The sequence below is a fragment of the Herpailurus yagouaroundi genome, unplaced genomic scaffold, assembly GCF_014898765.1.
Source record: "Herpailurus yagouaroundi ecotype Mexico unplaced genomic scaffold, PumYag 161, whole genome shotgun sequence".
Taxonomy (NCBI): Eukaryota; Metazoa; Chordata; class Mammalia; order Carnivora; family Felidae; genus Herpailurus; species Herpailurus yagouaroundi.
The window spans coordinates 12,927,256-12,940,122 of record NW_024412402.1 but is presented as its reverse complement, the minus strand read 5'-3'; the positions used below and the strand labels follow the sequence as shown (position 1 = coordinate 12,940,122).

The 12,867-nt window shown below is 47.7% G+C and overlaps 1 protein-coding gene across 1 annotated transcript in view; it reads right to left on the bottom strand.

The window, feature by feature from the left end:
• Positions 1-12,867, bottom strand: part of LOC121035538 (tubulin-specific chaperone cofactor E-like protein) — a 166,852-nt gene that overhangs the window by 56,008 nt on the left and 97,977 nt on the right. The window contains exons 11-14 of the mRNA XM_040483339.1: positions 10,545-10,832; positions 6,687-6,824; positions 6,177-6,342; positions 1,855-2,267 (exon numbers count right to left, since the gene is read on the bottom strand). Of these exons, the coding sequence (XP_040339273.1) occupies positions 1,855-2,267; positions 6,177-6,342; positions 6,687-6,824; positions 10,545-10,832 (1,005 nt within the window). The remainder of the gene's footprint in view (positions 1-1,854; positions 2,268-6,176; positions 6,343-6,686; positions 6,825-10,544; positions 10,833-12,867) is intronic.

Genomic DNA, 12,867 nt, shown 5'->3' with positions numbered 1-12,867 from the left:
TTTCAAAGCTTCCTTCTTGCTTCCTATCCCTCTCCCTGCCTGTCCCCATTTGACCCTGGGTGGGGGCTCCACTGTCCGTGGAGTCACCCCCCCACCCCCACCCAGCAGAGCAGGTGTATCCAGAGACACTGGGAAGCCGTTTGGCCAAAGGAAAAGGAAGCCATTGTTAGCTCACAGTTGGAGTCACATAACCTTTTCTTTCTGAAACATTTACATTCACGTCCACATCTCCCTGTCGCTACAGAAAATTGAGGAATCCGTGCCCTATGCCTGGACGATGGAAAAGAGCCACACAAAATTAGCAGAGCTGCTGGGCCTGAAAGAAATGGCAATGCTCCTTTCCTTCTGAAAAAAAAAAAAAAAAAGTCTGACTGTGAGTGAAAAAGATTTTTAATCAAAATGGAAAATAGAAATAAAGCATAAAGCTTTCTTCCTCAACTACAGATATCATACACATCCATCCCCACAATACAGGCAAGCAGGAGAAAGCTGGGGAACATTTTTCTAGCTTGAAATAGTAGCATCTATCTACAAGAATAAGTATTGTGCTCAACAGCACAATAGAAATTTAAAAGGGAAAAACGTCAAACTTCCGTACCCCCAACTCTGACCTTGATTTCATATGCAGAACTGTCCCTAGAGAGACTAACCAAATAACAGGCAGATTGGCATTTCGGCCACAGTAAAACCTCACTTTTCTAATTATGACCATGATAAACTGCACAGACCAAGGCCAGGCAGAGCCAGAAAAAGTGGAATTAGTTCCTCGGTCCTGCCTTTTGTTGGACATGCTGTGTCAATTAAAACTACAACGCATATTTAAAAAAAAAAAAAGAAAGAAAGAAAGAAATCCCCGCATTGGCATCAGTTCTGGTTTGTAATCTCCGTAATGACCTCCATGCATGGGGATTAAGGATCGCACGGGGTTGCGCAATCAACCCCTCGTGGTCTTGGTTATTATTGCTTGAATAAATACACGGTTGCAACAAGGTTTTCATTAACATTATGAAAATTGGGGCCTCCACAAATTGAGTAATTGCCAGTGGCTTCTTGCTCTCCCTCCTTTGCGGATGTGCCTGCCTGAAATCCAGGTGGGCAGTGACAGGAATCATTTGCATACGCTAAACGGACCGGCAGATATCCACTTTCCCCTCTCTTATTCCAGGCAGGAGTGGGAACCTGTTGGAGGGTGTTTGGGCAAAGCCTTCTCAGAACCTTCCCACCGGCGTCATGAAAGAGCACAGCAAGCCTGGTCCCAGGGGGGGCCCTCACCAGCGGTGCCTCTGGAAACACCAATCAATTTGGAGCTTTTTCCAACAATGCAGCAGTAGATTTTGGGCAAACAGGACGGGGGTGGGGGTGGGGGAGGGTTGTTAATGAAAGGCCGTACTGAGTTATGGATGTATATTCTGTGTTGGCACACCATCTCCAGGGCATGACCATGTGGCTGCTGCTATTGCAAGCCAGGTCTCTGAGAAACTCAGCCTACCTCTCTTCCCAGTTACTTCTGAGCTTGGACATGTGGGCATGTATGCGCGTATGTGACAGCGTGTGTGTGTGTGTGTGTGTGTGTGTGTGTGTGTGTACCGTGTTTAGGAGGTAACTAGGAATTTCAGTGTACTTTAAGCTATATAGTAGAAAGAAATATCAAGGAGAGAGCTGAGGTTGGCTCTTGTACAAATAAAATTTAGCCTAGTTAAAAAAATGTTACAAGCTATTTGCAAAGAAAGCAGAGCCCTGAATCTCTTCCGTACAAACATCACACAGCAGAACCAGCAGATCTGAGGAAGTCTTCCCCCGGCTCAAGATCCTCCAGCTTCTCCAGCTTCCCAGGAGGGCTGGAGAGGGTCTCACCTTGACTTTTCCATAGCTTCCTTTGGGGATGAGAATCTTGTAGCCATTCACCTCCACAGAGAGCTCCTTCACCCAGGAGACGGCTGAGCCCCCGCGGTGTTCGTTTTTGGCCTCCACGCTGAAGAAGGGGAGGCTGGAAGTCTGCAAACACTGTCGGGCCAACAGGTAGGCACAGGAGCCTTGGAAGTGGAAGAGGAAGCCATCAAAAGTGTGGTAGTGCGGCTCCCCAAACACCACACACGTGCTGGTCTCCACGGGGCTGCAGTAGAAGAATTTGCCTTTGGGTTCGCACACTTCGTAGGGGCTACAGGAGGCCTCCTGGCAGTAGATCTCATTGTTGAAATCTAGACAGCGGCATTTGATGGTACAGTTCAGGTCATCCCAAAACACCTCCCCTCGCCGAAGGAACTGTCCTGGGGAAGAATGACATTAGAGCCAACATTTATTGAGCATTTACCCTCCAGGCCAGGCGCCGGGCTGAATGCTTTTCCTGCATTCTACCATGGAATCCACACAAGAGCCCTATTTGGCAGGTATTATCGGCCTCACTCGATGAAAGAGGAAACTGAGGCTAAGGGGAGGTTGAGTCACCAATTCAGCCCAGAGCGCTCAGCCCCTCAGGAGCGAAGCCAGGGTTCTAAGCCGAGGCTGTGGGAATCCAGTCTACCTCTTGGCATCATCGTCTCCACGGCTAGAGAGCACACTCTCATTCAAGGGAAGACACGTCATCTTAATCCATGGCAAAGGCTGTGACGCACGGGAGTCGTACCCTTCCTTCCAGGGAGAAGAAGAAGGGTACTCCAGAAACGGGCCCAGCTTTCCCTGGAAACTTAGCAACACAGATTCCTCCCGTGCTAACTTGTTCACTCATCCGTTCATTCAGCAAACATTTGCTGAGGGCCCAGTATGTGCCGGAAGAGATCAATAAGCATGAATCAGGAGGCAGACACACAAGTTTAAATCCCAGGCTCCCTGGGAGGGTTCTGGAAAGGGCTGAACTCTAGCTTCAAGGGCTCATAAATCGTGCAAACACTGCTTAGGCAGAACGTACATGATACAAGTTGCCTTCTCTCTCACCCTAGGTAGGACCTGTCCTTATCCACCGGCAGAACTTCTAGACAGAATCCAGGTTAGGAGGAGAGTGAGGTTGGGGGAGGGATGTCCTTTATGGGATGTACTAATTTTAATATGTGCTACTGTTTATTTGGCAGACAATCAGGCTTTGAAACAATTCCCAGGGGCGCCCGGGGGGCTCAGTCGGTTAAGTGCCCGACTTCGGCTCAGGTCATGATCTCACGGTGTGTGGGTTTGAGTCCCGCGTCAGGCTCTGTGCTGACAGCTCGGAGCCTGGAGCCTGCTTCGGGTTCTTTGTCTCCCTCTCTCTCTGCCCCTCCCCTGCTCGCGCTCTGTGTCTCTCTCTCAAAAATAAATAAACATTTAAAAAATCAAAAAAAATAATAAAAAATAAAACCAGTTTCCTAAATCAAAGATCTCCCCCCACCAAAAACTCAAACTTTGCCAGTAATTAATATCAACCCTCAACTGAAAAGGAAGCGTCTCTGGGCTAGGGCCTGCGATCTTGTCCTCGGCTGGGTCAGAGCCAAGAGACCGAGAAAATGGTCACAAACCCCGCAGCCAACTTCCAAGACCACCGGCTTACTTCTATCTGCCTCAGTGTTCTGACCTGTAAAGGGCGGGGGGCAGTGCTATTTTCTCATCCCTGTCCCATGGGGAACAGCGATGCCACAACCAGTCCACATACACAAGTTGATAGAGGCGGAAGCATTTGTAAATTGAAACATATCTGAAAAGGAAAGCATCAGAGGCACAACATGAAGAAATGTAAGTGACGTCCTACATCAGGAGTTGACTGTTTGAAACTGTAGTTTGGAAAGATTGGTCAGGTTCGTCTCTAGAACTGAGTACTCAGTGAACGGCATAGGCTGCAAGACGACCCCAAGCAGAGAGCATGGGCGCATCCGGAACAGTCTTTTCTGTATCTGTGCAACAGGAACGACGATGTCTCCACAGGCAATTATGTTTCATACCTGCTGAGAATAGAGCCCAAATGTGGGATAATAGATTTATTCACATTCCCAGCAGGTCATATGCATCAGCCCCGAAGACAGGCCCCGAACCTCAATGCTCTTTGGCACCGGTCCAGGCTGCATATATTTTAACAGCCTCTGCTAAGTATGATTTCCAGTCTCTGCTTTCAGGCTTCCAATAAATGAGAGGAAAATGCCTTTGAATAGAGGAGGATTGGACCAAAAGGTAGACTCTCTGAGATAATTCTGTTTGCAAAGTGATGATATAATAAACCAGCTCTATGCAAATCTCCCCCTGCTATCACCCAGGCCAAACCCGATTCTCATTAGATTGATATATGCCTAGTGGCACATAAAAATGCACAGCAGTCTGTATAAGGATATTGAATTTGCCCTGTATGTGAAACCCAAACCCATAACTCAGGAGGAAAAGAATGAAGTCAAAGTGGAGACTTTGTACACGGCTGGCATCCGACCAACTCCACAGCTCTGCAAGCCAATGTTTTCCATTATCACGGCATTTCATTCCCAGGGCTCAGGCGAGAGGCTGTCACTGGGCACTCAGGTTGCACGGCCACAGCCAGTCGGCTCTGTGATGCTTGGACACGGGGGCAGAGGCACTGGGTACGTCTAGTCCGGGCCGTCAAGGGGAGATAGAGAACATGGCATTGGTCTTGTATCTCTCACAAGACCTTAAGTGGAGCTGTATTTACACTCTGTATGGGAGCAGGGCACGATCTCTGCAAGACTGGTGAGCTCAAGAGCTAGATTCTTTCCCAGCCGGTTTCATACCGGCTTAGCTCCAAATCATTTATTTGCTAATTTTGGAATGTGGAGGACTTCATAGAGTCTACAGAGACAAGGATGCCCAGGCATGTAAATGCCCATCTTTACAAGTGACCTGTCGTTAGAGCCAAGTCAGGAGGTTTGATAAGCCTGGCCGCAGTGCAGGGAATGCGGAAGGAGGCGTGGGCATCTCAGACCAGGTGGATACGGTTTTTCTGTCTATCACACAAATGGAAGCCGAGTCAAGAGAGAACTCGGAGGCCTCCCAGGGCTGCTGAGACATGTAGGTCCCCAGACCATGCTTCCTATCGGAGGACAAGAGACCTCCTGAAAGCTTCATCCCAAGCCAAAACTTTCTTAAACATCCGCATTTCCCCCCAGGGTCTTCCTCTGTGCTTCCACAGCCCCCCTACCCTCTCGTCCATTACAATGTGGCCTAGGCTGTGTCATCGCTGTCCCCCTGGCTGTCTCCTCTATCACAGCAGTGTCATGAAAGCCAGAGTTCCTTCATGCCCAGCACCTGATGGAGTGGAGCCCCCTTGTTGGGGCTTTCTAACGTTCCTTGGAAAGAAGCAATGAATGGCTGGCTGGCTGGCTGGCTAAACGGATAGATGGGCAGATGGTTGGGTGGACGGACAGATAGACAGGTGGATGATGTCCTGATTCTAGTTGCAGGAGTCTCCACTCCAGAAGCAGAAATACGAACAGAAATACGGCTTTCTGAATACTTTCACACACATAAGAAGCAGGAATCTGTAAGCCAGGATGTTCTTGTGAGAGTCCCGGGCTGTTTTGCACATCCAAAGAGGTTTTGGATAGTTTAGAAAAGGCCCCAAACTTTGGAGGCCACCGTAAAGGAAGAGAGGCTCAGCTACAGCTTGTTCAACACAGACCTAAAGCCAGCTTTGATTCTCCCCAAACTCCTGTATGTTTTGCCGCTGCAGACAGGAGTTTAGGAGACGCTACCCTGAAGACGATGACACTTCCCCCCCCTTTCTTTCTAATCACACTAGGGAGTGCTGATTTACTCCCGTGGAGACGTGGCAACGCTCTGATCTCTCCCACTCCTGCAGATCTACAGGGTGCAGATGGCAAAGCAGGAGTGAAGAGGAGAAGAAAAATGGAAAGGGGTGGGGGGATGGCAGCAACAACAACAAGAATAATGTTAAGCAGGAGGGCTCCCTTCTGTCCCTCTGGCTGAGCAATCACTCAAGAGCCACGTCCACTTCTGCGGAGTTATTTCGAAGGGGAAGCTGTGTTCACACCCCAGGCAAGGACTTCGAAAACCGCTGTGGAGCAAATGCAGGGTTTCGGCTCCCGGTGTGATGAATGTGCATGCTAAAATTACCTTGATCTCCATTACCCAGCTGAGAGATGTCAAGAGTAAGGCATCGGGAACGAGCCCGCCCCCGTGGCTTAAAAGCCTGCCTGTCAATCCACACCAAGCAAACCCTGCTTTGCCATATGGAGAAGAGGAAAAGCCTTTACCTCTGGAGGTGCAGCCATTGGCTGGGTCAATTTCCTTCCCGTCAACTTTGAATGCCCAGCGGCCTGGAACATTGACGTTCGTGGTCTCTTGGATATTCACAATATCAGGGGTTCTTGACCCCGGGAGGCTGAAGAAATTGGTGAGGTTTCCACCATTAAATCCTGCCTAGAGCACAAAAGGAAGGCGAGACTTGAACACAAACACCAGCCTTGTGGGTTAACTGGCCCTCATACCTTATTTTCAGATTCCAGCACATTGAAATCAGGAGACCCCTTTTCCTGGAGTTCCCGGGGCCACCACTGCAGGTGAGAAAGGCCTGCCTAGCTCATGCCACACCCACATCAAGGTGCCACAGATGGGCAAGATTAGCCTCTCGGCCCACCTGCAAAATCAGACACGCTTCTCTAGCTCCAAACGGTTGGCAGGGTTCCCTCCAGCATGCTGAGCAGCCTAAGCAAGGAGAAGAGTGCTTCGGAAACAGGGTGGACATGAGATGGAGAGCCACCTACCTGTGCCATCACTCCCCCAAGGCCAGTCAGGGGGTCACCGCCGCTCGCTGTCCCAGTGGTCCAATTGATTTCATAATAATTGAAGAGCGTGAATGTATAGGATCCATCAGACACCAGGACAGCCTGGAAGGTGTTCACCTACAGGATGGCAGTGGGTGGTCTCATGACTTCCCTTCCCAGAAGCTCCTCTCCCCAGCCCCCTCTACCCCGCACCTTCCCTGCCCCCCAGCAGCTCAGAACTGCTCCAATGCCAGCCCTCACACTCTGCCTCCTCTCTGAATTTGTTCTCGCCCCCAGTCGGGAAAGCAAGACATGTGGGAGCATGCACCTGAAAAGAGAAATTGCCTGAGGAGAACCTAGGGGCTGACTCAGCACCCCTTTTACAGCTCTGGTTCAAACCAGGGAAGTCAGAGGCCCCGCTCAGCTTGTGATAATGCGTGAGCACCTATAGATGGCAGTATGAGAATAAACTATAGGAAGTGGTCCAGGCAGGGGAAGGGCCACAAGCACCTGTTCCCTGAGCAGGTTGGATGGGGCGCCGGCAGGCGGGGAGGAGGCCCATCAAATGCCCGTCAGTGTTGACTAAGGGCCAAGGTCTGCACTGTGCTCTCTTGCGTCCTGGAAAACACCCGCTAATCTTGGTGAGCTGTCTCCCCTCTTTAAAATGGAAGTGGGAATGTGGTTTTTAAAACGCACTTTTTGGGGAGAAACTGCTCTTCTAATTGAGCATTTATGTATCACTTTATATCTGCAGAAATCTCAACACCCGCCTGTACCTCAGACCAATGCTAAGGGGGGCAATTTTTTTGGCCCTTTCTCATCTGAGAGCTTAAAAACCGAGGGCTAAGGGAGATGAATTGCTGGACGTTTTGCAAGGATCTAGCGACAGAAGATGGGATTCGAGCCGGAGCCCCCAGTCTCTCTCTTAGTGCACTGTCATTACACGCGGTCTTCATTTTCACCTTTTTAGGATAGAGATGTTATGTAAATTCAAACAAGCCTCGCAAACAGTTTCCAGAAACAAGCCGTAGCCAGCTCTGTCCTTTACTGTTTCCCTTGGTTAATCCCTACCCCTCGACACGGGTTTTCAGGAAATGCAAATAAAAGGAGGGCTAAAAGAGAGGAGGCTGACCTTTTCCATTCAAGCCTCACACTTTCCCCAGCTGCCTGATACCATCGTGGCTAACGTTCCGTCAGACACAGAGGAAGACCCAAATTCTTATCCTGTGTAATCAGACTGGGGTGGAGGATCTTGGAAGCCCCAAATCTCCCATTCTAGACAGTCTCGGGGAGGGAGACAAGGTGCAAGTAAAGAAAAGCCCTTTTTGTAAATGCGAATTCTCTCCTCGAGCTCTGTGCCTGCCATAGCCGATGGCGTTCATGATAGGGTCGGGCCGGTATATGCCTCTACTCTTTGGCCCAGCTCAACAAAAGAGTTAAGTGGGGCACCGAGATGCCTGAGCAGTCAGCTCGAGATTTTGCTCTAAGATCACTGCAGGGTCAGGTTCTGGAGACAGGCATCAAGTCAAGGTCACAGGAGGTCTGAAGAGCAACCCTCCTCCAGACTGGGATTCTCCTTCAAGGAGGATATCCCTTCTCCTGAAATAAAGTTGGAAATATCTCTGATGCAAGCAGGTCTTGAGAACAACCCAGAAGTCACCCCAAAGCCAACCAAGCACCCTAACCACCCCACAAGGGCTGGCTCACCCTCGTGCACATTCTGCCTCGCTCTCACACACCCTACACATACGTATCTCCTCAACATTTGCTCTTAGTCTCCTCCCGATCTGTTTTTGGTGAAACCGTGTTTTTTTCCCTTCTTGAAAAGCCCTTTTATTTTGCAGAGGACTTTCAGTGATGCCTGGAGGAGGAGGCAGCTGGAGGGGAGAGTGTCCAGGAATTGGAGTGAGGGGATGTTAACTTGAACCTTGCTTGGCCTCCTGTGAGGTTCACATCTCCTCGCTTGTCACTAGGGCAGCTCACTTAACTTCTTGGGCCTATGCCCCCACCTTTCAGGTGGAATGAGTTTTGCTTACTACACAACATGCCTGTGGGGGCTAAATGAAATGCACAACTAGCCTATCACAGCACTGGGCTCACAGTAAGCTCTTAATAAACATTAGTTTTCCCTCCTGAGAGTAGAGATGTCCTCTTCTCTCTTCCTTGCTATCAGGCTTCCAATGAATGGCAACTTCCACCTCTAAGAGACTTCTCACGCCATTTGCTTATTTGGCCCAGTGATGTGTGTTCCTACAGAGGAGGGGAAACCTGGGGTGACGACAGATGGAAGAGGAGTCAATTTAAAAGATAGAGATGGATGGACACATCAGCAGCTTGGAAGGCTTGTACCATCTTTTCTCCAAGGAGCCCAAAGCACTTAGCTGTTGCCTCATTCATCCTCATTGAAAGAGTTCTTACCTAGCCCTCAAATTTCCTCCAAAGTACAAACCAGAAAGTATCTAAATTATCTTGCCATTTTTATGGCCAATGGAAGTTTTTTTGGAAAAAATGGTGGTCAGCATTTGATGGGCATTTCTTCTCCTTCCCCCCCGCCACTGACACTAAAATTTATCGATCACTAGCATCCTGTATTTTAACGTTGTAAGGTATGAGGCTTGAAGGACATAAAACATCACTCCAGGAGTTGTTAGCAATCCATAACATGACAGAGGGAAATGTATGCTGCTTGAGAGGTTATTTCTAGCCAATGCATCCACTGTTTAAACTTGCGTCTTTCTGTTCTCCAGAACCTCTTAGCAGTGAAGTGCATTCTCATGCTCTGGGGTCAGAAGGTCCTAAAACACAATGCGCTCAATGCGGGCAGCCGTGAATGGCTGGCCCAGCACTTTTCCACCTCTGCCTCTAACTCAGTAGTTTCTATTCCATCCCTAAACAACTGACTCATTGCCAAGGAAATTGGAAAACAGATGGAATTGGAAATAATGCTAAGAAAGCAGAGGGCAGAGTTTTGAATGTCTTTGCTTACTGGAAATTATACAGTTGGAGATACGTCTGCTACTTCAAAAATCTCCACTGCCAAAGTCACCCAAACGAGCTGCAGACTTTTTGTGAAAACTGTGTTCTGTCCCTTTATATAGAAAGTTGATTATCTCTACGATAATGCCAGTGATAATCTTCCTTATTTGACTTTTATTTGACTGCTCATTTGGGATTTCAGAGCAGATGTTGAAACTTTATTCATGAAACGCTTTAACTGCCCACTTCAATTAGCATCAAATATGAATAATTCCAGACCTGGTCACAATAAAAAAAAAAAGGTCATAACATAATAAAATGAACCAGGTAGGTCATTTGTACCCAAATCCAGCCCCCTATTTTCCACTTCCTACCAGGCTTTGTAAAAAAAAAAAAAAAAAAAAAAAGGCAATCAATAAATCAATCAACCAATCAATAAATAATAAAATAAAATAAAAAAGGAGGGGGAAGGAAATCAGCTGATAGAGAGAGGCATTTGTGCCCCTGGAAAGAAAAAAAAGACCTTTGGGTTCCTGACGGGCCCCTAATCATGTGGCCTGGATAGGGTCACAGGACCTCAATCACTCTCCTGCAAAATAGGAATGCTACCTTCTGCCAGAAAATTATGGAGAGGCTCTTTTTTAGATATTCGTAATGATAAGTGATAGAGATGACACATGCAAGATATCATTACAGCTGACTGGACTGCTCAGGTATGATATCTCCCTCTGTTTCCTGGAAAGTGGGTGGCAAGACTCATTAGTTTAACTCAGGAAACTGACACTCCTCAGCTCTAACAATTAGACTCCATCACAGCAGTGAAGACGGACAAGAATTAGACGTCAGGATAGGAAGTGGAAAACAGAAAATTTGAATTATTACAGGTGTGGTACTGCTCCCTCCATAAAACGTGACTTCCTCCCATGTCACAATGAAAACCCAAGTGGCAGAGAAGGTTGCCATGTCTTTGAAGTACTTCCTGATGTCCTTGGTGGCTCTTTTCAAGATGACAGGGTCCATGGTCTCTCTGTAATAGATCTCTCCCCGGATTCCATTGTGCACATCTGCCCAAAAGGGAGCAATGAAGGCCCTCCCATCCGTCAGGGGAAAGGATTCTGGCGTGAACTGGCTCACTAGCACATTGAAGGAAACTACTCCGTTGTTATTGACCTGAAAAAATAAGACAGGTTGGCCAGAATGGATCTGCAAATGTGACGTCAGAGTCACAAACCAGTAGAGACATTGGCCTAATCATATGAATGAAAACAACTTTTAAACCACTGAGTTGGAACCCCCAAACACCAGCTTCCAGCACTCAATGAGGAGGTTCATTTACTCCCAGACAAACTCATTGGTTTTCTTTCACTTCCAATTTGTGGTCAGCCTCATTTCTTATTAATAATCAGTCTTGTTTTCATGTTCTTTATCCTATCTCTGTTTACACTTATAAAATGCTACCGGGGTGTGTGTGTGTGTGTGTGTGTGTGTGTGTGCGCGCGCGCACACGCATTGGGCCAGGCAAGAGGTAATGTGAACCATAAAGAAGATCCAGCATGACAGATGCAAAATAGTTAGAAAAACAACAACAACAACAACAACAACAACAACAAAACCATGGAAGCAACAAATTAAATTAAAAAATTGTTGAGCTGTATATTACACCTTGATTCCTAGTAGAAGAGAGTCAGTAAAAGCTAAATCAAATACTCCATTATTGAACTCATATCTCAGGATCAACCATACCCTGTTCTGAATGAGGCATTTAAAGGACTGCTATTGATTCAATTGACTTCACAACCACTCTGTATCCACATCAAGGACGAGGTTACAACCTACAGATGCCCAATTCCATGATAGCTCTTGTAGTCTGATGGCTTCTTTGTATAATCTCTGCATAAAAATGGAGATGTGAAATCTATACGTTGTATATGTAAATGACTATCCTATGGTGATTTCTTCATGACTTGCAAAAGGCTTAGTAAGCTTATTAAATTACTGAGCCTACTGCAAACCAGAGCCAATATGCACACTCCATTGATGCAGGACCTGTACACAATTCAGCCTCTGCCTGTGCCTGCAGCTCCGTGAGATTGATTTAACCTGTGGCTTGTACAACGGCTTCGACAGCAGAAATGTCTGGGATGGGAACACTTGCAACACCTCCAGAAAACCTGGAGATCACTTGCCTATACATTTAATTGTTGGTTGCATCCTCTTAATCAGTAATATTATGGACATTAACAGTGACCCAGATCCCAGCGTAAAGTTATCAGTGCCTGGGCCAAGGGTGCATCAAGCTGTTTGGGGAGCCACAGTGTATGGTTTGGAAGGGAAGCAGAGATCCAGCTACAAGGATGTTAAGAGCCTCTTGGGTGCGCGAGAGAGCCAACAACCCAGAGGAGAAGCTCGAAAAAGATTGCATGACTCAAAGTACTGGAAACCCAGGGAACATTTTGCCCCCAAATAAGTCTACCCCAAATTAAGGACGCCCCTTTTGCAAGGGCAAGAATTGTTCAGACTCCATGATACAATAGAGGAGAAAGAGGAGCTCGATGAAACGCATGTTTTCTAGAGGTCTGGGAGACTAAGGCTTCCAGAATGGAAGTCCTGTACACGTCTCTCATCTCCAAAACCAGCTCAACGCATTCTGAAATTTACAATCGGCTGTTACAGACTAAGGAGGTGCTGCTGTAAGTGGACCCCAAAAGGCATCTCAGGATGCTAGAGCAATGTATTGGCTAGGAAATAACAGCTGTCATTAAGACTCACAGACTAGCGGAGGGAGGTGGTATCGACTCACATGTGTTTTGCTTATATTCTGTAGTGAAGATCAGAGGTTCTCAGACTTTTGTGGGCCTCAGAATCACCTGGAGGGCTCATTAAAACTCAGATTACCAGGCTCCCTTCCCAGCTTCTGATTCAGCAGTTTGTGGGGGGGGGGTGCCCTGAGATGTGGCATTTCTAACAAGCGCCAAAGTGATGTGGATGCTGCAGGTTCAAGGACCGCTGGTTCGACAGTGGAGGATGGAACCACTTTCTGATAGGTGTCAGTCCTTAGAGATACATCAAAGTGTGGGCAATACAGAGGTCCCAGGTGCAGAGATGGCCAGAGACAGAGGCATTGGAGTTTCAGTTCTTCCTTCAGGGCAAGACATAGAATGGGATGGGATGGGATGGGATGGGATGGGATGGGATGGGATGGGAT